We start from the raw sequence: 23,275 nt of genomic DNA on the forward strand, positions 1-23,275 counted from the left end.
TTAAGAAGTTCAAATTTTGGCTTATTCAATAGAGCAGATACATTAAGATAATACATGAGAAATCAATGATAAATTAACCAACATATGCATAGCCCGATTGGCAACAAATATATACTATCGACCTCGTGATAAGTTCAATTTCACTGCTCACATAATAATAAAAAAAAATAGATAAATTAAATATCATGGAGCTTGAACATGTAACCCATGACCTTTAGAAGAGTTCATGTTGGGCCATGAGAAGATAGGTAACACAACCAACCACTAGGCCAAAAATAAAGAAATTTTAATCATTTCAATAAACATAAAGGTAATCTAAACTTTAAGTCTTAACAAATATGACACATCACTACCAAAATTATAGATGATAAATAAAGATCATGATTGGTTTTTCCATAGGCTTTCCCTCCAGAACCAAAAATGGAAAATATTAATTCCAAAAATAATATAAATTAATCATAAACTAAACCCAGTTACTACCACCTCAGAAGAGAAAATTACAAATTACAATGAACAATACTAAACAGAGCACCTAAAAGTGAATTAAAAGAAAAAAAAAGGGAGTGAACATGTGATGAACAATTTAAACCAGGTGTTGTTGAAGAGATGATGCTCTCCTCTTCATTTGTGCTCAATAAATTAGCAATCTGAAGAATGGTATTGTGGCTATTGAACTTCAAGAACAATCTTTTCATGTCAAAATAAACATCAAAGCCCAAGAAAAGATAACCAAAATCAAGAGCTGAAATGAAGAGACCTGCAGCTTTGAACTTGCACCAGGAAGCAGACCTGAAGGCCCTGATGCTGTTGGAGGAGAAAATCCACCACCACTTGAATTGGAACTGTTTTTCGATATTTTAATCAGTTTACAACTCAATTATTGATATAGAAATAAATAAAGAAGAAACCCCTGAAATTTTCCCTTTGTTTCATTCTTTCAAAAAGTCGCAATATTACCTGACTTTATGTAAAGGTTATGAAAATTACCATTAGAGTAGAAATCCATTAAAATTTTGGATGAAAATTGAGATGTGTATCAGGTGTGGCAATGACTTGGAACCACGCGACAATGTTGGGGTATTAGTTTCCTTTCTGGGTCATTGCCCATTCTACATCCAAATTTTCGTCCAACATTTTGACAAATTTCTACTCCCAAGCTAGTCTTGAAACATATGTGAATGGGCAAAGTTTGAAGGTATCTTCTTTTTAGTAATTTAGTTATACGTAAACAGAATGATTTCACAAGATATTAGGATTGCTTTTGGTGCAATCATTCCACTTACCTTCCTGTGAATATGCAAGACCCATGACCTGCAAAATATGAGAGAAGAAAATGAGAGAAATTGGATTAAAGGATAAAAGTTTTCGTTAAAGTTGAATCCCATACAAACCCAAATAGTCGAAAACAGATGGAATCATTCAAACAGGCATTACAAAAGATATTAAGAATATAGGGAAAAACTGCCACTTATATCATGTATGGGAGAATCAAACTCGTACACAACAAGTGTCAGACACTTCTCTTCAAATAACAGAACAGAAGGGTAGACGAAACTTATGTACGATATATTCGAGCGATGTATCCGTGGATATGGGTTGTACAAATCAAATTGAGCGAAGATATCAGATTCTTAATACCAAAAGAATAGGACAAACACAAACTAAAAAAGGAATAAGGAGAAACAGAATAGAGCTTAGCTTATGTCTAAAATGCTCTACAGAAAACATTGCGGTACTCCCACAGTTTCAGAGAACTACAGTAATGTAACAGAGAAACTAAAATCCAAGTGATGTGTGCTCAATGGAATAATAGATCTTTATAATATAAGCATCTTGGAATCAAGCACATTCTCCCTTAATGGTTGGTTCCATCAAGGATCACTGATGTTTTTCTAAGAACATTAACGAGATCAAAGCGGAACTTCTTGTGGCATGGGCTCAAAGTTAAATTTATACCAGTCAAATGTGGTAAAAAGCTCTTTTTGAAGTCTGGATTTGATTGGATAGATACCATAAAATATGTTTAAAGAATTTAATGATATTGAGTTGGAAATAATTTCATTGATGCAATAAAGTTTAGAAGAGGGGAGGAGAAAACTCAGCCGAGCGCAAGTTACGGATGAAGACACCCAACTTATACAAGGGAAAGTAAGGCTATTACAATGAAGAAAATTCATGGTGGTGTAAGGTGGTTCAAAGTATTCACACGAAGGGACTGTTTAATTGGCACACATCAGAAAAATTTGGCCTTAGTCTCTGAATCCCTTGGATTAGCATCTCCAAATCCTGGTTGCAAATGGAGTTATTGGCTGTTTTTAAGCTTGGTTGTGATACCAGAATCGCATTTTGGAGTGGTACTTGGATTGATGAAATGCTTTTAAAAGTAAGGTTCCCAGATTTATTTAGAATTACATTGCAACCTGATGGTTCGATTTCATATCAATGGGATGGAGATACTTTATCTTGGTCTCTCTTTTCAAAGTTAAAACTAAAGAAGAAGAGATTATTAATTTTCAGCTTATGCTGAGTTTGTTAGCTGAAAGAAGGGTGGTTGATCAACCTGATCATCGTATTTGGTCTTTGGAGTCTTTGGAACATTCTACAGTAAAATCTCTTTCCAAGCATTTGGTGGTTTCTATTCCTTTGGAAAAGGTGGCTTTTAAAGCCCTGTGGAAATCTAAGAGCCCTCGGCGAGTTAATATCCTCATTTGGATAATGATATTTGGAAATTTGAATTGCTCATCCACTCTTCAAAGAATGCTTCCATCTCACAGTTTATTGCCTTCTATTTGCCCTCTTCATATCTAATGGGAAAGATCTTCAGCATTTATTCTTCGACTGCAGATTTTCAAGTTGCTGTTGGGGACTGCTGTTCTCCATTTTTAATATTCAGTGGATGTTTTGTGAGGAATTCAAGAAAAATGTTATGTAGATGTTGGTTGGTCCTTTAAAGCCAAGGTCTCAGTTGTTATGGTCTAACGTGGTCGAAGCAATCCTTGCTGAAATCTGGTTTGAAAGAAATCAGAGTCTTCCAAGATAAATCAATAGGCATTGGATAGATTATTTTCAAATAGCTAGGATTAATGCTTCTTCCTAATGCTCTCTTTCCATGTCTTTTGCTAAATTTCCTATTCGAGATATATGCTTAAATTGGAATGTATTTGTCTTTCAAACTTAGTCTATATATTTAGGAGGATGTTTTAGTATTTGATTTATATTTGCATATGTACTTGTTATTGTTTCCTTGTACTTTGAGCATTAGTTTGTTTTCATTTCTTCAATAAAAAGTTTCGTTTCCATTTCCAAAAAAGAATGGGAAAAAAAAAGTAAGGCTATAACTAAACAAAGATTTGTGAAGTAATTAGTAAAGACCAAGTAAGTACCAACAAATAATTTGATCCCCTAAGTTTTTGCTTCATCAAGGAAAACTGTCTTATATCTTTACCACAGAAATGAATCTAAGTTCTCTTTCCTTAATGTTAAATCAAAAGTGGGTTAGTAATAGGAATCTGCATGAGCATTCTTTTGCAGAATATTTAAACAATTAACAGGTAGAGTTCTAAATTTAAAATACATTTTTGTTCAGTAGATATTTGACTTCAAAAACTCGTCAATATTTTATAAAGTAGGACAACTGCATCTGCGTACTAAATCTGAGGAACAAGGAAAAAAACTGTTAAAACAACTTACTAGGATCGACCGTTGTAAGCATAGCAGTGCCATCGAAGTCACATGTTCCACCAGCACCACGCATTTTCTGATAGTAATCATTATATGCATAAGAAGCATGGTTAGTAATGTTATTAGGGAGAAAGCATGGCCTCCCTTGCTGAATTGCAGCACAGTTAGCCCCTCCTTGTCCACAAGCCCAATTCAGGCCGTCTTGCAACTTATCTTCATCTGCCCCATCTTTCGCCACACAATAAACTGTAGAAGAATTCGCTGTTGCACGGCCAGACATTAAACCCAAAGGATAAACAGCAGATCCATTGGGGAAAAGTATGCCCCAGTTTTTTTCCGAGATCGGGCCTGGTTTCTTATCTTCATTAAACAACTCATAAAGGTATGTGTTGATTGGTATAGTTGGCTGACTAGGTGGACCTGAATCATTGGAAACTCTCCTGATCAGATTGCTAATATAGGTGCCAGCATTTTGAATTGTAGCATCAGGTTCATTTGCTCCACCGAACGATGGCCAGCCAGTCTCAGTAACTACAACGGGAATCCCAGAAAAATTGAAAGCATCAATTGAGTAGTAGGTTGCATCAACCATAGCATCAAACATACTATTGTAATGGAAAAGAGTGTTTGGGTCAACAATTTGCTTAATTGCTGGAAGTGATCGGAAAAGTGCATAATCGAGTGGAAAACTTCCATTCCCGCTATTGTATCCATAATAAGGATAGGCATTCAACATGTAGTAGGACTTTGTGTTCTTTAAAAACTGGAGGAGCTGATAGATCGTAGAGTTCCATGAAGCCTCAAAGGAAGCGGTGGACGGGGGGAAAGGCCGAGGTATTATGTCCATTGATTGGGGAGTGGAAACTTTGATCAGATAGTTTAGATTAGCAGCAACCAAGGCTTTGTGTAATGAATACATGGCTGGAACTAAAACTGGACCAACATGAGGAATTGTTGTTAGAACCTCACTGCCAACAGCAATGGCTGTAATATTTGTTCCTGGCAAGTAAGCTGCAACATTTTTATTAACCCAGGCTGCAGCAGCTGCTGGAGATTCACCGATCCTGAGAACTTCCTCATTAGTCACGCCAACAATTACTTCGATGCTACTGTTTGCTAGGGCCTTTAGCATTTGAGAATCAGCATTGTAAAGGCGGAGATGAGTAATTTGATGGGATTTAAGAATTGCAACTATATCCGAAGCTGATGGAAGATTAGAGACATCGGTCCCGAGGTTAACCCCCACAAATGCACCTATTAATGTCAAGAACACAACTCAGTAACAAATAGATAGTTGCCTATATTTAAACAATTCATTCTTCATCAGGAAAAACATCGAAGAAACTAATGGAGGTTGGTTTCACAAAAGGAACGAAGAGGCCGTGTGATTAACATTTATGAAATCGCCCTTACTTCTGCCGCTTATATTGACAACCACCAATTGAGATCATGGAAACAATGTTCGTGGCCGTTTACAGAATATTCAAAGCAATGCAATTTTAGAACAAAAACTATGAAGGATGTTAAAGAACTAAAGTTAGATAACTAGGATACCTAATGCATTGACACACATCCCAAATAGAAGTAAGATCACAATTCCATGACCCCTTTCACGCATTTTTCCAATCAACCAAAACTTCAACTTTTCAGCTTGGTAAGATTTTAGCTTCAGGCTATTTCCTCTACGTCGCGAGAATCGAACTCCCAAAACTCGAACAAGCAATCACAAACAATCTGCAATCAAGTCATGTGAAAAGGAAAAGATAAATAAGAACCCACAACAGAACAATTGAACAGAAACATGTAAAAGTAATTGAATGCATGAAGAGAAAAATGCAATGTGACAGTGGAGTTAGAAAACATAATTCAATTAAAGACAGAAGGAAGGATATCATTGCAAGATGACAAAATGCTTCCAACTTCCCGCACCTCCAACTTGTAATTAGCAAACATTTAATCCATTTTTGTGTTAAACTTCAAAAGAAATGGAAATGGAAATGCACCCATCTCTGGTTTTGAAATGTTGAGAGAGTTTGAGGGAAGGAAAAAGAAAATCCACACCCAAAACATTACAAACACAGCTCTCTCTGCAGATCCTCAGACAGGAGATAAATGCAATAGAGTGTCATCATAAACATGTAGAACAAACATTGACAAACACACACACAAACACAGTGTAGCTTAGCTTACAAATGAGACACTATCTTTCAATCCCCATCTAAGAGAAATATTGGAAAATTTCAAACTAACTGTAGCTTAGCTTCAACAGAATATCACAAACAGAAACCCCTTTCTCATTCTACTTCTGAAACTATGAAACTACTGGAAAGCCAAACTAGAGAAGTCTTGAACACCAAAAATTAAGCCATAAACTATGAAACAACAAAGAACCCAGATGGGAAAACTAAAAACAAGAAGTGGGCAAGTACCTGATCTAAAGAATCTGTCAGGAACCAATGCAATTCCAACAATCTTCAGTCAGCTTCAGAACAGAACAGAACCAAAACCCTAAACGCACAAAGATTAATGGAAGTTGAGAGAGGAAGAAGAGACAGAAGGGGGGCAGTAAAAAAAAGCCTCAGAAAACTCAAGTAAAAGACAGAAAGAGCAAAAAACCAAACTCCTCAATAGTTAGAAATTAAAAATTAATCTCAAAACAAAGCAACCCCAACATTTCCCAACGTATATATTTTGTACTAAACAGAGGTAAGCTTGTGATATTGAAAAGAATGTAGAGTGAAGATGTAAAAACTAACAAGAAATGCAAAGAAATGTCATACCCAAATTTGAAACTTTATTGTTTGCCTTTTTCTTTTCTCTTTTTGAGGCAGCAAAGGGAGCATGGATTCTCGTGCAGAAGGGGTGATGATCATCGCCGTTCATTTTGGTTTGATGGGGTTTTATTGGGTTTGAACAGGGGAAAAGATAATAAATTTGAGCAAGAGAAGAGTCAAGAATGGGCGAGTGGGGACTGGAAATTGTTCGTTTTTCTTTAATTTTAAGCCAAAAGTCATTTTGGGGAGATTCGATTGGGAAAAAGAAATAATGGAGTCGAAGCGCCGTGAGGGAGTATGCTAATATTATTCAATTGAAGCTGATTGCTGAGAAGAACAGAGCCATTAGTGACCGACCAAGGGGACTTTTCTGGTTTGAATTTTGATCTACAAATTTGATGGAAATTTCCCTTATCCTCCCCTTTCTCCCTGTTCTATGAATTCTTCCAAATGATTCTTAATTACTTGGACGTGAGGATTTGAACCATATGACATGGTTTTGTTTATACAATTTTGTAGAAAATCCCCTTTGATCTCTAGTTTTGATTTTATTTCAAAATGTTACCACGTAGTTTTGAATTTGATTTCAGTTTCGTCTCTAATTTTTAAAATATTGTAATTTTATATTTGGAATTTGAGTTTTATCCCGTTTGATATCTAGATTTCATATTTTACACTTCTAAACAAATATTTATGGTTTTGACATTAATATCTATTAATTAATTTAAATAATTATGAAGTAAAATTTTAAAGTTAATTTTAATAGCGAAAGAATAATAAAACTTGATTAATTATAATTTCTTTAATTTTTTTAATTAATTAATGGAAGTTATTACTAAGAACATAAAGTTTAATGAAAATTGAGTTTAAATTGTAAATCTTAAAATTGATTGATCAAATTGAAACAAAATTTAAATTTTAATGATAAAATTATAACATTTTGAAACCTAATAACTAAATTGAAATCAAACTTGAAACTTGACTAAAAGTGTACCATTTTGAAACCAAAGAACCAAATGAAAACTAGACCAAAAATATAATTTTCCTCTCAAATGAAATACTATGGTAAATGAGTTGGTTGTTCATATGCGCAAAAAAGGTTGGAATGAAGTTTGGTTATAAAGGTATGTCAACTTAATTTATTTTCTTCTCTTTTCCCAGTTATACTAAAAAATATGAGTATGGACAAAGTGAGTTTGACTTAGTGGTTTTAACATACACTACGATCCAAGAAGTTAGAAGTTCAATTTCCATCCATACTTATTGTACATAAAAGAAAGACATAAATATGATTAACGTAATTCTATTTAATATTGAAATATGAGAAAAAGACCTTTCTTAAAATTTGAAACTTAAATCCTTATACTTACTCTTGTTATATTTTAAAAAAAAAATGCAATCAAACAATTGGAAAAAATTTTGATTCTATTTATACTGAGGGAGGTTTTACTATTTTATCCTAGAAAAAATAAAATTGATAATTCTAAAAACTAAATCTTAATATATTTGGAGAAAATCAAACTATCGATTTTTAGAATAGTGATCGATATTTTATTGTTAAAGAAAATTTAACTCAACTATCACTGAAATGTACTTCTCTCTTAAAGATAAAGATTCGATTTTTCGAATCATAATTATTGTACTAAAAAGTTTATTATCTTGACTATTTAATTATATACAAATTAGTTTAATGAAACTAAATTGAATATATTTTAGTGATATGATTTCATATATTAAAGTTACAAACATTTAGTATAATTCATTTATAATTTTCTTTTAAGAAACATATAAATTTTTTTGGGGGTTGTGATAATAAGAATTCAATAAATTTTTTTTTCTTAAATAGCGTTAATTTAACTAAATATAATAAAAGAAATTTTAAAAAAAAATGCAATATATGGACAATATTTATGTAAGAAATTCCATTGCTAGTTATTATATAATTATTTAAAAAATAATAATGGCTCGTGAAGGAGGGCCTAAAAATAGAATCCAAGAAATATTCATGGACGAAAAGGTGGACCCCACTTCACACATGGGAAAAGGTTGACGTGGTCCACTTGCTTAGCTGTAAGCAATTATGCCCTTCTGTGAAAATTACTTATTTATTATTATTTCTCTCTTTTTTTAGGGGGAGGTAAATAAAAATATATATAATCCTTCCTGGAGTGGAATCATTATGCATTAATTTAGAGTACTATGATTGGTTAAAAAAAGGCCGACATTCTAAAATTTTCATTTAAATGTAGACCTCAATGTCAATTAATACACAAACTTTAGGGTTCACATCCGGATTTAGTATGGATAGGTTGTTTGAACTCTCTCAACTTTATGTTTTTTATTTAATATATATATAAGATTAGTATAGTATCAAAATTACTATTTAATTCAGTAGTAAATTTATCTTTCAGCTCCTTATAAATTTAGATTAAAATTTCACTTATTACATTTAATTATTAAATTATATAAAGTCATCTGTCAACAAAATTTCTGGATGATTTTTAAAGGTCTTAAATCACCAATTAACCCAAATTACATTTAATGGTTGTATCTTAGACAAAAATATTGTAGTCTAATATAGTATACTCTCTCTTCCTATTTTTATAAATGGTTTTTAGACAAAATTTCCTTTGAAAATCATTCATGCATTTACTTTAATCTTCCATTTCGTAAAATCAACATTTACAAAAGTCTACCCATATTTAAGAATTAATCATGGATGATTTTTAAAGGTCTTAAATCGCCAATTAACCCAATATGGAGAATGCCCAACAAGTAATATGAATATTAATTGAGGATAAGACAATCATGCATGGGTTTGAGTGACCACTATGCTTGATACCATCTTAAATCACAAGAAACAATATTGCAAGGGTTTGAACAACACATAACATCCTGAACCAACCTACTCTGATACCATCTTAAATTATCAATTGACCCAAAAGCTTAGGTTAAGGGATGAAGGAAATTTTGAATATAAAATCTAACACTCTTCCTCACTTGTAAACAATATGAAGTATGTCAAATAAGTGGAAATCAATATTAATTGGGGGGAAATAACATTTTAAGGGCTTGAACACAAGACCTCATGGACCACCTGCTCTAATATCATGATAATTAAATTTATCTTCACCCATTAGCTTATGCTTTTAGATCAATTGATGATTTAAGATAGTAACATAGCCTGTTGGTTTAGGATATCCTAGGTTCAAACTTATGCAATATTGTTTCCTCCCTAGTTTATATTAATTTACACTTGTTTGGCTCTTCTTCATATTTAAAGCCCACAAGTGAGGAGAAGTTAGATATATTATATTAAATTGACCTTCACTCATTGGTTTAAGTTTTTGGATCATGATTTAACATGGTATCAGATAGGGTTGGCAAAAAAGGGACCATATTCGAGTCCCGGTCCGAAGACGGTATCCCCGTCCCAACCCCAAATAATTTTTTATGTTTATATATATAATATAATATACTAGTTTTTTTTTTTTTTAGCCAAGCCCAACTAAATACTAATACTAAATTATTCAAATACTCAATACTTACTACAAGCCCAAGCCCAAACCTACCTAAACCCTAATCTATCACTAAATATTAATATTAAACTATTCGAATACTCAATAGCAGGTGGTCTAGGGAAGTCTTGTGTACTCAAGTCCTTGGGTTGTTAATTCCTCCCCAATTAATATTATTTACATTTATTTTGCTCTTCACTCATGTTCAAGATGTCCTGGATTCACACCTCTGCAATGTTGTTTCCTCTCAAGTTTATACTAATTTCCACTTGTTTGGCTCTTCTTCATGTTTCAAGCCTATGCATAGTCTAAATTGATTGACGTGTGAAAATTTAGAAATTTAATTGATTAAAATTACAAATTCTCTAAGATATTGGTTGAACAAAATCTAAAGAATGGTATAAGTTGATACACTTGATAAATTTTGGGATTTAAATTGACACAAAAATTAATGTCGAATTTTAATTGATATAATCCAAAAAAAAAAAAAAATTGCGAGTATAAAATGTAATTTGCCCCAACATTTTAAATCCAAAAACTTACTCCAACAAGCTGAAAATTCTAAAAAGACATCTTAGCTTCTCCAAAAATAACTTCAATAAAAGAACATCGCATCAAAAGATGCAACCTTCTCCAGAAAAGTAACTCCCAAAATAAATGTCAATTTAAAATTTTAAAAATAAAAATAAATAAATAAATAAAGTATGTTAAAACTATTTTTTAGAGTCCGTTTGATAACGTTCCCATTTATTGTTTCTTATTTCTGTTTCTCATTTTTTAAAAATTGACTTGTTTGATAATTCTATCCATCTTTTATTTCTAAAATTTGAGAAACATTTCAAAAAAACATGGTCAAATTTGGGGGAAGTAGTTTTTGTCTTTCGCTCCATTTTCTTTAATTTCATTTCTAACGTCTCAAAACAATTGTTAGCTAGTTGACATGGTCTTGGCCCTTGGGTTTGATTTCTAATTAGCACGATTTTTTATTTTTTATTTTTAATATTTCTTTCTTTTCTGTTATAATTTGGCTATGTTTCTTTGATATTTCTATTTTTGTTTTTCATATTTATGTTTATTTTAATTTTGAATTTCAAATCCTTTTAATATTTAGATTTATATATTATTTTCATTTTCAATTTTTAATTTTTCAATACGTATATTTAAATATTGTTTGAATTTTGAATTTTAGATTTTGCAGCATGTATGTTAATACATTATTTTAAATTTAAATTTATTATTTTTAGTACACTTAAATTCAATTAGAATTTTATATTATATAAATTTTGTTTAATAAGACATTCATTTAGGTTCACTTTAATATTTTACAACCACGACATTAATAATATAATTGAGTTGAAGTCAACATCATTTAAGACAAATGAATTGAGTGAAAATAATATTTCAAATCAAAATTTAACAACATATAAATGATAGGGATAATTTTATTATAATTATTAATTTTGCTTCGGAACTTATGTGTATTTAATAACGTGAATATTTTATAATTATTTTTTTATATTTTAATGCATATTATATATTTTTTTTATTTTACATAATTAAATTATATTTAAACTACAAAATAAAAAAAATGTTATGAAAAAACTAGAAACAAAAAATATTATCAAATAAATTTCTATTTCTGCTTTTCCTTTTTCAAGTAACGAGAAACAAAAATAGTTAAAAAAAATATTCATGTTTTTGTTCGAGAAACTGTAATAGATGGTCACATTATAGATGTGATTTTAAAATATGACCAAATTCAATCATTGATATTTAAGGAAGGATCCACCACTCATCATATTCTTCTCTATTTACCCCTAAAAATGTGTGTAACCAATGCATATACAAAGTGATTACACACATTTTTAGGTAGCTTGAAATGATTTTTGCAAATAAATTTGATGGAGATTTGATTTTTATATATATATTTTTTACTAGATTTATATTTGAAAACTTAAGATTATATATTTTTTTAATTAATTAAAAGATTTTTAAGGTATAACTTATCTTTTGTCTCTATGTCTCCAACAAACATAATACACACATATATATAGATCTTTTTGGTAAACACGAATCTCTAGATTACGTTTTTTTTTATGTTTCCATCTCGGGCGCCTGGGAAAAATTTTCAATCTCCCGTCAATATCGACTTCATCTTTCTCACAACAATGACCAAGTTCACATACTCAACTACAACAATATCAAAACATGGCTCATGAAACATCCACACCTCACTAGAACCACAACAACAATGTGGACACCAATTTATCGACCTTATCACCGAAAGCCTTGACTGCCTTGTAGGAGGAGGAGATAGCAGTCGGAGTCCACGTCCTGTAGGTATGCAATTTTTTTTTTCATGGTCTACCCATTGGTCAAGATTGTGGTTCACAAAGAAGTTTAGATTTCGACCAATAAGTTTATTGAATATTCTATTCCCACGGAAGATTTTAGATTTCAGTATAGGGAGTGTGCGGTTTAGTTGAAAATTTTTTAGTACATAACTTTCATTTGTATGACTCAGTGGAGTTTAGCTATTACAAGGTATTTATATGAGACTTAAGTTATTTTTAGTATAAGCGTGTGACAAAATATGACAAAGATTCCATCTAATACAAGGTATTTGTATTACTCATACTAATGAAGATTGAAGTTGCTATTAGTATGTGTGACAACAAATGACAAAGATTTTAACTATTTATAAGTAGAAGGTATTTACCGAGCTTAATATGAGGTTTACTTCATTTTAGCTATTTTGAATATAAGATATTTGCTCATTTAGTGCTTATAATTAAATATACTTTATGATTCTTGTTAATGTTGTTGGTGAAAATCAGTACATCACGTACAACTTTTCTAGTTTCACTTTTTAATTATAATTCTTAGATTTTAAACTCTAAGATAGATTTATTTAATGATATCATTTTATATATTCTTTTTTAAGAAATAGGTTTGATATTAACAATTTTATTTTTTTTCATTTGCATCACGATAAGTATATTTTCTCTAAAAAAAATCAAATTTAGGAGATTTTGGGTGGTTTAGTTTACTAGATCTTATTTTTGGTTGTTAAAATTGTTTCAATATACCATATTATAGGAATTTGTCAGTAGAGATAATTTTGTCATTTGTTGCATCTTAAAATCACTTTGATCATCTTTCTAAAATGTCATTTTATTTTTTTACCATTTATCCAATTACCCCTAAAAAATAAGAAACAAGAAACAAGAACCCAAAAACCAGAAAGTTATCATACAGGCTCGTAGTTTCTCAATACACCTCCAAAGTCAATAAGTTGAAAACTTGTACAATAAAAAGTTTTCAAACTTGCAATATTTTAAACAAAAAAACCTGAAAAGTTCAGAAAGTACACTTCTCTTTAATTTAGAGGTTGAAAGTTTAGATCCCACACCCTAATTTGTGACATAATAATTATATGTGACGTAATGTGATATTTTCAAACGAAAGCTATATCATATAAGTGCTCGAAATATACTGTAAAGTGTCATCACACCACGAAAGAAAGCAAACAAAGTACGCAATAATCAATTTGATAACGCATAAAATCCTAACAACAAACGCTACCCAACAATAGTCAATACTAACGAAATGATGTCCATAACAGAAACATCAAACCAAACATTCGCAATAATAGTACATTGTAGTTGTTCTTCCCAAGTTTCAAACTGTTTGCCTATTGACTTGGGCTCCTATCTCCATTCGGTTCACTTCTGTATTCTTCATGTCTTGGACTTAGTCGTGGACTTCGGCTCCTGCTCCGGCTGACACTTTTGCTCCGACTCCTGCTCCTACTCAGGCTTCGGCCTCTCACAGGGCTTGGACTTCGACTTCCAGCCCGTGCTGGACTTTGACTCCTACTTCTTGAACCATCGAGACGTGGAGATCGAGAGGGTCTACCACGGCTCTGCTGTCGTGGGAAAGACCTCTCTCGACTATCCGGTCTGTCACGAGGGGACACTGATCTGAATTGACATGTAGAAAAATTGAGGCTCAAAAAACGGTTCACGAAGATGTTATACATAATAAGAACTTGATATCAAATAGCAGTAGATTTTTAAAATACCTTGAATAAGCCTTTTGTTTTGGTGGGGGAGATGCATAATCATAACTACGGGACCTAGTCCTTGCATGGCGTGGAGGTGGTGAACGAGAATACCTCGCATGACGTTGAGCTGGGGAACGTGAATATCGAGGTGAACGAGAATACCGTGGAGGAGATCTTCTTCGATCATGCAATCGTCCGCTGTTTGTATGACTGAAATATTAATTTTGTTTAACAGATGCAATACTGAACTTCAGTGTGAACTGTACCCAATTAGTAGGATGAGTGCTTTCACAGTCTATAAAAGCACTTTCCAAATCATTCATAGTATTCAGTTCGATAGTTAAAAGTGATTCCAAAGATTCCAACCAGTATAAAAATAATACTTAAAGTGCTTTTCCAAGCACGTGATGAACGTTAGAACTTCTTTCAAACGCTATCCCAAACTCCCATGAGAAGTGTTAGAAAACATATGCATAAGCAAATGCAGCAATAATTTGACACTTAATTTACAAACATTCATGTCCAGTGTTTTTAAATGCCCAAGGTGCTTTAAGGCGCAATGGCCCTCTGGAGCCTAAGCACAAGGCACACGAAAAAAACACGGACTTTTTTTTTGTGAGGTGCACTATATATAAAAATATTACATTAAAAAAAGAGAGTATAATTGAATTGGAAATATGGAAAAAAGGGACCCAAAATACAAGAAATTTTGCATTTAGGTTTGGTAAACTTGATCCTTTTAGTTAATAAAGAAGGAAAATCCCTAATTATTACTATTTTTTAAAAATAATTGAAAAGCCCCAAGGCGCAAGGCTTTGATCCTTGGGGCTTCACAAAAGGCACACGCCTAAGGCGTACCTTATTTTATGAGCCTCGCTTTTCCAAGGCAAGGTGCCAAACCTGCGCCTTGGGCCTAGGCGCGCACCCGAGAGGGCTTTTTAAAACACTGTTTATGTCTATAAAGTATCCCAAAATATGATACAAGGAAGCTTCATACCTTCCTCTTTCCCTTGCCCTCATATCAGATGGCTTCTTCCTATTTTCCTCAGCAAATACCACAGTCAACTCCCGACCAAGAAGAACACAACCATCCATCTGGTGTTTAGCATCAGCAGCATCTGCAGGATCTACATATTGAACAAAACCAAAACCACGTGGTTCTCTGCAAAATTGTTGCACAAAAGAAACAAAAGGGGAAAAGTTACAAAACAAAAGTTAATGTAAAGCCACAGAATCAGGTCAGGTACTTGGCCTGCCATAAACCTTCTCTAATAAAACTGTCCACCATATCCCTTGCAATATGGAAGGTCTGTGTGATAATAAAGCAAGCACTAGGCTGCTGACCTTGCATGTGTCAGATTTAAGATGACTTGAAATTCTTCAAGACTTGGGAACATCTTCTATGTATTCAAATCCAACTTCCTTCCAATCTTCACTACCATTAACATCATCTTCAATAGAACTCTAATTACTTGATGTCTTCTTCAAAACATTAGTTTCACTGTTAAATCTTCAAACATCCAAAAAAACAGACCTAATATGTGATAAGGGGAAAAAAATAGAAGAAACAGAAAGAAATGCCCCTATAATCAGATGCATAATTTGAAAGACCGAGCACTAAGAAGGATCTACTTCAGAAACTTCAGCAATGACTTTTACCAAGGATTGTGCTAAAAACATTTTGTTCAAAAGAAGCAGGGAAAATATTGAAAATATGCGTTCTAATACCACTAATTCTAAACCAATATGAGAAAGCAACAAAGAAAATATATTATATCAAACATTTATCAGAGACTAAAACTGTGGTATAAAATTTACAGAATTACTCAAAAACCGTATGCACAAATCATAATATTGTATTTTTGCTAATTCAAAAATTAACACCAGTACCAAAGAATCTGCAAGTCCTACATACAGCTCAGACGTGCTCACCCAGTATAATAATCCTTTGGTAGGTATATGTCCTTGATAGCACCAAACTGTCCAAATGGTCTACGAAGATCCTCAGGCCTGTGTCAAAGAATAAATCCAAATTAGTGACAGACCAGGTTTCATCATATTCTTACTATAAATTGAATATTAAACAGCACGTTGAATATACTTGATCAGCAGGAAGAATAGCAGTATGCAGTAAATGTGTTTTAAGAAAACAGTAAGCAGTTAAAAAAATTAGTACCAGAACACGAACAGTAGTATAGAGATCTATTCCAAGTCGCAAACTACACAGAAACTAAAGCAACTTGCAAATCAGAACAGGATCATGCAAGATTAAATTCCTATATTCGGATACCAAAGGTCTTCTCTCATTTCCTGGACGCAGGTCAGAACTGAATCACTGATGCACCAAAAGGGAGAAGAAAAATGAAAGAAAATCCACTGAATTAAAATAACTCAGCTTCTGTCTTAGAAAAAAATCAAAGCCTGGCTAATGTGGTGGATTGCACGCTATGTACTCAGGTTAAACAGCGTTTTCAAAGTGGGACATCCTTAATTGCATTGCAACCACTCTCCAAGGCTTAAACATGAGGTTAAGAAAAACGAAGTTCGCAAAAGTTCAGAACAGAATTTTTCATGTAAAAATCGAACAGAATTATGAACAATAATTTCATTTAAAAAAGAACCAAAAATTTTTACAAAAATCGGAGCTTTTTCACGAGATTCTGGAAGATATAACAATAGCTTTCAAAAGGAGAGAAAACGAGAGAATAAAGTACAATTAATCCCGAGACATGGCACAAGTGCACAACAAAGCATTATTGAGGGGTGAGTGCCTTGCCCCATGTGAAGGGAGCGGCCTTCAGATACTCTGTAGGCTATAAATAAATTGAAGGCCTTATAAGACAATGAAAGGGACTATCAAGAGTTCTTTGGTCCATTGCATTTTGTTTCTTTCATAGCCCTCGGAATAGGAAATTTCATGATTATTGTAAGATTCTAATGCTTTGAGAGAGGGCCATTTTTAACTGCCTTAGATTATGTGATGCATTATTTCCCCTATCTATACACCTTTGCTGTACAAAGGACTGTCTACTATCAAAACAAAATCAAATAAAGCAACCCTTCTTCCTCCTACAGACTTTCTAGGGCAACAAAATTGGTCATACTAAACGGAAAGAACTTTGAGGGAAAAATAAAAAACATGAGCATAACTACAGAACAAACTCATCAAGAACAAACCTGCAGTCATGGCTAAGATTACGGACTAGAAGGCTAGTGGGAAGGTCTCTTCCACGTCCCACATAGCGTCCCCTAGGGCTAGGGCTCCGACCCCTTCTTCCATAACCCCTTGGCGGCGATGGAGTATAACTCCTACCCCTCATTTTTACAGCAACCAATGACAAAGGCCCGCAATCCAAGAATCTCGCTGCAGCTGAGCAAGTAAAGAAAAGTGAACCATTGAAGAGTATTTTAACATGTAATGAGAAATTCTAAAGGCAGCTGTATTGATCCAAAATCGTTTCTTTTATACTGATATCGATGACAGAAAGCGAAGTACATGGCTACCACATAACAAGAAACGTTAACATGAACCCCATTATGGCATACGAAATCACAGATAAAAAATTGGGGAAATTAGCTCAAAATGGCGAAGCGGGAATAGATCAATAGAAGAATCGCGGTAATTATGTGAATGTGAGTGCTTGGAAGAGAGAGTTAGAGAGAGAAACCTTGAAGAGAGAGTGAATCGGCGGCAGAGGAAGAAGAAATTAGGGCTGGAAGATGAAATTGAAATCTTCAATGGAGAAACAGACGGCGGTGCTTCAGATTTGTAAGTTTAGGGCATCAGATTTCCGCTGTACATAAATAATACAACAAAAAGTAAAAAGGCGCGGAAAGTAGCGACGTCGTTTCAGTGAGAGGGTTATCATTTTCTCTCTCTCTAAATTATAGAAAGTATATCTCAATTTTTACCTTCTTTCTAATGCTATTAAATTTTAATCGTAAAAAATCCATGAAGTGTGGAAAAAATAAGAAACAGAATTATCACTAATATAAATAATTAACATTTTAACTTTTTTTAAAAAAGTGTAACCACTAGTTCTCACTCGTGAACCTACCTCTTTGAGATCCTAGTGAGTCTGTTCTTGACTTAGATATTAGAGATCAGCGTGGATATAATTATTTGGTTTGTTTTACAAATTTGGTGATTTAAATGATTATTTAGTTGAGTTATAATAGTTTGTGTTTCAGTTGTAGATTATTTTAATTTGAGTTATAATAGTGATAATAAATACCGTATCAAAGAATAAAAAAAAATGATAAATATAAAATAGTAAAAACGGTAGCAAATAGAAGTTTTAAAATAGTATTGACAGCAGCTAATTGAGAAATATGAAATAATATGTACTGTAACAAGAAATGGTTATTATAGTCTTAGGATAGTTCTTGCTCTAAATGCATTCTCAATGTCTAATTGGTGTTCTTGAAATATATGGGGGATGAATAGCTCTACAAAGGGATATTGCTTTTCATCCCTTTAGTGCTGCATAGCAGTGTGTGAATAGTTATAGACCCATTGGTTTGGGGCGTATCTAGGTTCTTTGGAAAATAGAGAGCTATTCCCTTTCACCTATTGCTATAACTCAGTTTATTTATGGATAGCTTTGGGATTTGTAGTCTCCATGTAATTTGTGCTTATGCTTCAAATTATTGCGAGAAAGGTAAAAGTGATTGTGACCTAGTCAGATTTTGATGTTATCTTTTATTGACTAATGCCATTGTTTAGTTTTGATGAATTGATAACTACCAAAAGGTGTTATCTTATTCCACCTAATTCGAGTTCGTTGTATGATTTTACGTGTTTATTTTATAATTTTGTAGGTAGTGAGCACTTAAGGGATAGAATTGAATATTAGAGCAGAAAATTAGAACGAACCAAAATGGAGCTCTAGAACATCAACCGTGAAGAAAGGAGGAAAAAATGACAAGAATACCCCTGTCAAAGAGCTTAAGCGCCCAATCGGCACTCATCGAGGCGCCAAAACCAGTAGTTGCCTAATTGTGTAGCGCCTCGGTGCTACCATAGAGCGCCTCGACTCTACGAATGTTGACGGAAGAAGATTGCACGTACCAACATTGCTTGGTGCTATGACAAAAGGTATCAGCACTATGCCACTCTGACTATTATATATATAAATTTTTGCTGATTTAGGTTAAGGACCCTCAAGATTGTAGCCTCCAGTTCATTATTTTCTCTGTATTTTTCATTCCTAACGCTTTCCTATTTGTATTCTATTTTATCAATTCTTGGATTGATCTTGGCACACATGAGTGGATAGTTAAGCTCTCTTCTAGTTTATAGTAGGATGGAAACTCATTTTATCTTGGTTGTGAGCCTTGTATTTTGTGGTTGTTTGCTAGATTTTTATTGTTCTTGATGCAATTTTAACTTCTATGCTCAGACTTGATCACCCATCATCTTTTCTTTATTGGCCAGAGAGAGATGCATCTATATATATTAATCTCATTAGGGCATACTAGAGAGAGATGCATCTATATGTGTTGATCTCATTAGGACATAGATTAAAGCATGCTTGTATGTAAATTATAGGTTGTTTAGGACAATCCTTTTACAACATTGCATAATTAATCATTTTAAGAATGGAATCAATTAGTAACTATTGGGATTTATGTCCTAAATCTCGTATTTTGCAATGTATAAATAAAATTTATTTATTCAATAAAATAAGGAGTTATTTTATTTAACATTTAAAATTGTGTAAATCTAATAAACTAAGATCCAAGATTATTTCATTTAACTTGAATATTATGTGGTTGACATATAGGTGCATCTTGTTCAAGTGATAATCTAAATGGTCTATAGTATATTACCTTGTAAAAAGTATATGGATAAGGTTGTTAGGATATACAAACATGCAACGAACACAAATAGAATCAATAAGCACTCTAATTACATTTAATTTGAGTTCTATAAGCATGCTTAAACATAAATTTAAGAAGAGAGTTTCTTAACAACATACCTTTGATGAATTCTTCTAATTTCAAGCTGCTCTTCATGTGATTCCCGCTCCAATTCAGCAATGAACCACCAAAAGATCTTCTCTACTATTCTCAACCTTGAATTTGAGTGGTGGAACTCCAATTAGAGTGAATTTGTGAAAGGTTTTTGGTAGAGATGAATTTCTGCAACAGTCTTCTCAAGAACTAAAAAATTCACACCTCCAATCTTTAATTTTAGAGCTTTTATGCACAAAGTTTATGCAAGCACTCAAACTCAGCTCAATGCTAGCAGCAACTTGATGAATAAGTGGGATTTGTGTGTAAATTTGGGAGGAACACCTCCTACTGGGTATAAATGTGGGAAGAACCCACTCAAACCAAGTTTTTATTTTTCCAATTTCAAATTTTAATCAATTCTAAAATTAACTAAAATTTGACTAAAGGTATTGCAGAGAAATTTTGTCATATAGAGAAATTTTAATCAATTGGTTTGGTGATTGGATCACAAACAAATTGTTCATTAGAGGATCAGTGGAACTTAAGGAGCAAGACGTAATATCAGGGGTAAAACAATGTATTGACTCAGTCATTATTACGAATAATCTGTGAAGGGTCGACTTACTAATTATGGTTAAATCAAGTGGACACAAATATATCTACAGTGAGGAGAGTGTAGCTATCGAGCTATAGTGGTATGACTTGATAGTTAACGAATACTGATTAATTTGGTCTAAAGTGTTTTAACCAATTAATCTTAAATCTAATTGGATAACTATCAAGTCATACCACTATAGTGTTTTAGACCAAATTAATCAATATTCATTAACTATCAAGTCATACCACTATAGCTCGATAACTGCACTCTCCTCACTGTAGATATATTTGTGTCCACTTGATTTAACCATAATTAGTAAGTCAACCCTTCACAAATTATTCGTAATAACGGCTGAGTCAATACATTGTTTTACCCCTGATATTACGTCTTGCTCCTTAAGTTTTACTTATCCTCTAATGAACAATTGGTTTGTGATCCAATCACCAAACCAGATCCCTCTCGGGCCAATGAGAGGGTGTGGCCTCTTGTTCAAGACCTGGATTCAAAACTTAAGAGAACAACATTTCTTCTATCTCTAAAACGGGTAGGCGTGAATTCCTTATTGCACCTTATGTCCCTAGCTATCTACCCAGTCTTATCCCTAAATGGGAGGTATATTGAGTCGACGCTGTTGAGCAAACCCTCACCTATGTAAATCTAAGGATAATTTTGAATGAACAGGAGTTTATAGTTAGCTCAGGATTAAGATCGAGTTACCTAGGTCATCTAAGTGAAATAGTCAATCTTAAATAGTAGACAGGGTTAGAAAGTAAGAGTGACTTATTTCTTGGTCGGATCTTATGAAAACTCATTACATAAGACGCCTCCACTCCCCATGTCAATACATGAACGAATCAGGATCACTTTGTTTGTAGCACCTTTACAACAACTTGTAACAACAATAGAGTGGGCCGCATCCAATAGCGTTACCAAAATAAGGCACCCAACCTTATTCGTATATTATAGACCATTTTGACTATTTACTCGAACTTAATCCACTTTTATGTCTCCACATAAAGTTTAAATATGCATATAATAGCCATTGATCTTAGTTTATTAGATTGAGACTTTACAATTTATAGATTCAATAACAACTTTATTGAAGAAATGTTGAATAACATCTTTATTGATAATAGATTTTGTTTAACTTTACAAACTGCGAGTTTTTAGGACATACAACCCAACAAAGGTTAGATACCTTATCCTGGTAACACTATAAATACGACTCACTTTGTAATCATTGCAAATGATTTAATCCAATATGTTTAAGTAGAGACATACAGTGTGGGTATCTTATACATAGAGTTTGTATAAGACTAGACCGTCAAATAATTGATCTCTCTTTGTAACACCATTTTTTAAGAGATTAATATTTCATAGGATGACTATATGTAACTCAATCTCAATCCTTAGTGAGTTATGGACTCTTGCCTATGAAGACTTGTCCTTTGATTTGTATGGGTGAGAGTGGCATGTGTTGTCGACTCAATAAGCCTACCTTTTTGGGAAAAGAACTAAGTGAGGAACTGGGAACATAGCTACACAGGATGGAATTCACTCATACCGGAAGTGTGTGAATGCTTGTGCTTCAATATCTATTGAAGAAAACAAGAATGTAAAACAAATAAGCATGTTGTAATTTGATTAAAAAAATGTAGAAATACTCAATTTTGAAGACCATTCTTCAAGCGATTCTCCTGTCAAGATGTTCCGAACACCACTACTAATGTATCTTTTGTTGGGATTGGTGTCCTAATTCTCTCGGAGTCTCGTTGTTTGTAATTATACACATTGTTTCTATAAAATAAGTGCTATTTCATTCTGGCATTTACTCATATCCAATAAACAAAGTTCCATGGTTATCTTATGTAAACTTAAGCATGTATATGAGATATACAAGTGGATCATGCCTTAAGTAATAATCTAAATAGGTTTGTAGTATAAGGATTAAGGTGAGATACTTGATCCTGATGACACTACGGATACGACCCACTTTGTAGGGTTTGCAAGTGTTATAAACTACTACAGATGGTAGATCTTGACCATTCATGTGGAGACATGGGAGCGGGGGTGTCCTATACAAATAGTTTGTATAAGACCAGACCACGAGATCTTTTCTGTATGTAACGCCGTTGATATTGGAGACTAATATCTCACCTAAACGACTATAGGTGACATGACCTCAATCTTGAGTGTTTTGAAAACTCCTGCCTTTGAGGTCGGTCCTTTGATTAGTATGGGTGAGAGTGGCCAGATTGCCAACTCAATATGCCTACCTTTTTGGGGACTTGTCTGATTTGGGAGCTAAGAACTCAGTTACACAAGATGGAATTCACTCCCTCCCCGAAGTAGGGGCAAGTAGATAGATTGCTCCCTTAAGGACTTATTCTGAGGCTTGAACATAGTGGCCACAACTTCTCTTTGGAAGAGAGGACTCAGTCATAGTAGGACTATGACTTATGTTCATTAGAGGGACCAGTGATACTTAAGGAGATAGATGTAACTACAGAGGCATAACGATTATTGGTCATGCTGTACTTACGAACGATCTGTGAAGGGTTATCGCACTGTTGATTAGATAAGATGGACACATAATATATATGTGGTAAGGAGAGTTCAGCTGTCGATCGTTAGTGGAGTGCCTGGCAGTTAACAGATGGTGGATCTTGTGACTAAAGAG

At 33.3% G+C, this 23,275-nt stretch overlaps 2 protein-coding genes across 7 annotated transcripts; both read right to left on the bottom strand.

Annotated features, from left to right (window-relative positions):
* Positions 1-346: 346 nt before the first annotated feature.
* Positions 347-6,705, bottom strand: LOC120071079 (glucan endo-1,3-beta-glucosidase 4-like). Of its 3 annotated transcripts, XM_039023111.1 has the most exons (6): positions 6,462-6,705; positions 6,111-6,189; positions 5,236-5,415; positions 3,691-4,935; positions 1,284-1,311; positions 347-842 (listed from the first exon to the last, which is right to left on the bottom strand). In XM_039023111.1, the coding sequence occupies exons 3-6, from the start codon at positions 5,297-5,299 to the stop codon at positions 692-694; spliced, it is 1,488 nt and encodes a 495-aa protein (XP_038879039.1). In that variant the 5' UTR covers positions 5,300-5,415; positions 6,111-6,189; positions 6,462-6,705; the 3' UTR covers positions 347-691. The 3 variants fall into 3 exon arrangements, with proteins under 3 accessions (XP_038879039.1, XP_038879038.1, XP_038879040.1); XM_039023110.1 differs by lacking the exon at positions 6,462-6,705 and having other exon boundaries at positions 6,111-6,431; XM_039023112.1 differs by lacking the exons at positions 6,111-6,189; positions 6,462-6,705 and adding an exon at positions 5,872-6,013.
* A 6,789-nt stretch (positions 6,706-13,494) lies between these two features.
* On the bottom strand, positions 13,495-17,867 carry LOC120071385 (serine/arginine-rich SC35-like splicing factor SCL30A). 4 transcript variants are annotated; one of them, XM_039023640.1, is made up of 6 exons: positions 17,708-17,867; positions 17,217-17,409; positions 15,972-16,049; positions 15,037-15,201; positions 14,058-14,237; positions 13,495-13,956 (listed from the first exon to the last, which is right to left on the bottom strand). In XM_039023640.1, the coding sequence occupies exons 2-6, from the start codon at positions 17,357-17,359 to the stop codon at positions 13,668-13,670; spliced, it is 855 nt and encodes a 284-aa protein (XP_038879568.1). In that variant the 5' UTR covers positions 17,360-17,409; positions 17,708-17,867; the 3' UTR covers positions 13,495-13,667. The 4 variants fall into 4 exon arrangements, with proteins under 4 accessions (XP_038879568.1, XP_038879567.1, XP_038879569.1 ...); XM_039023639.1 differs by having other exon boundaries at positions 14,058-14,249; XM_039023641.1 differs by lacking the exon at positions 17,708-17,867 and having other exon boundaries at positions 14,058-14,249; positions 15,384-16,049; positions 17,217-17,289.
* Between the last annotated feature and the right edge of the window lie 5,408 nt (positions 17,868-23,275).

Source organism: Benincasa hispida, chromosome 2 (assembly GCF_009727055.1).
Source record: "Benincasa hispida cultivar B227 chromosome 2, ASM972705v1, whole genome shotgun sequence".
Classification (NCBI taxonomy): Eukaryota; Viridiplantae; Streptophyta; class Magnoliopsida; order Cucurbitales; family Cucurbitaceae; genus Benincasa; species Benincasa hispida.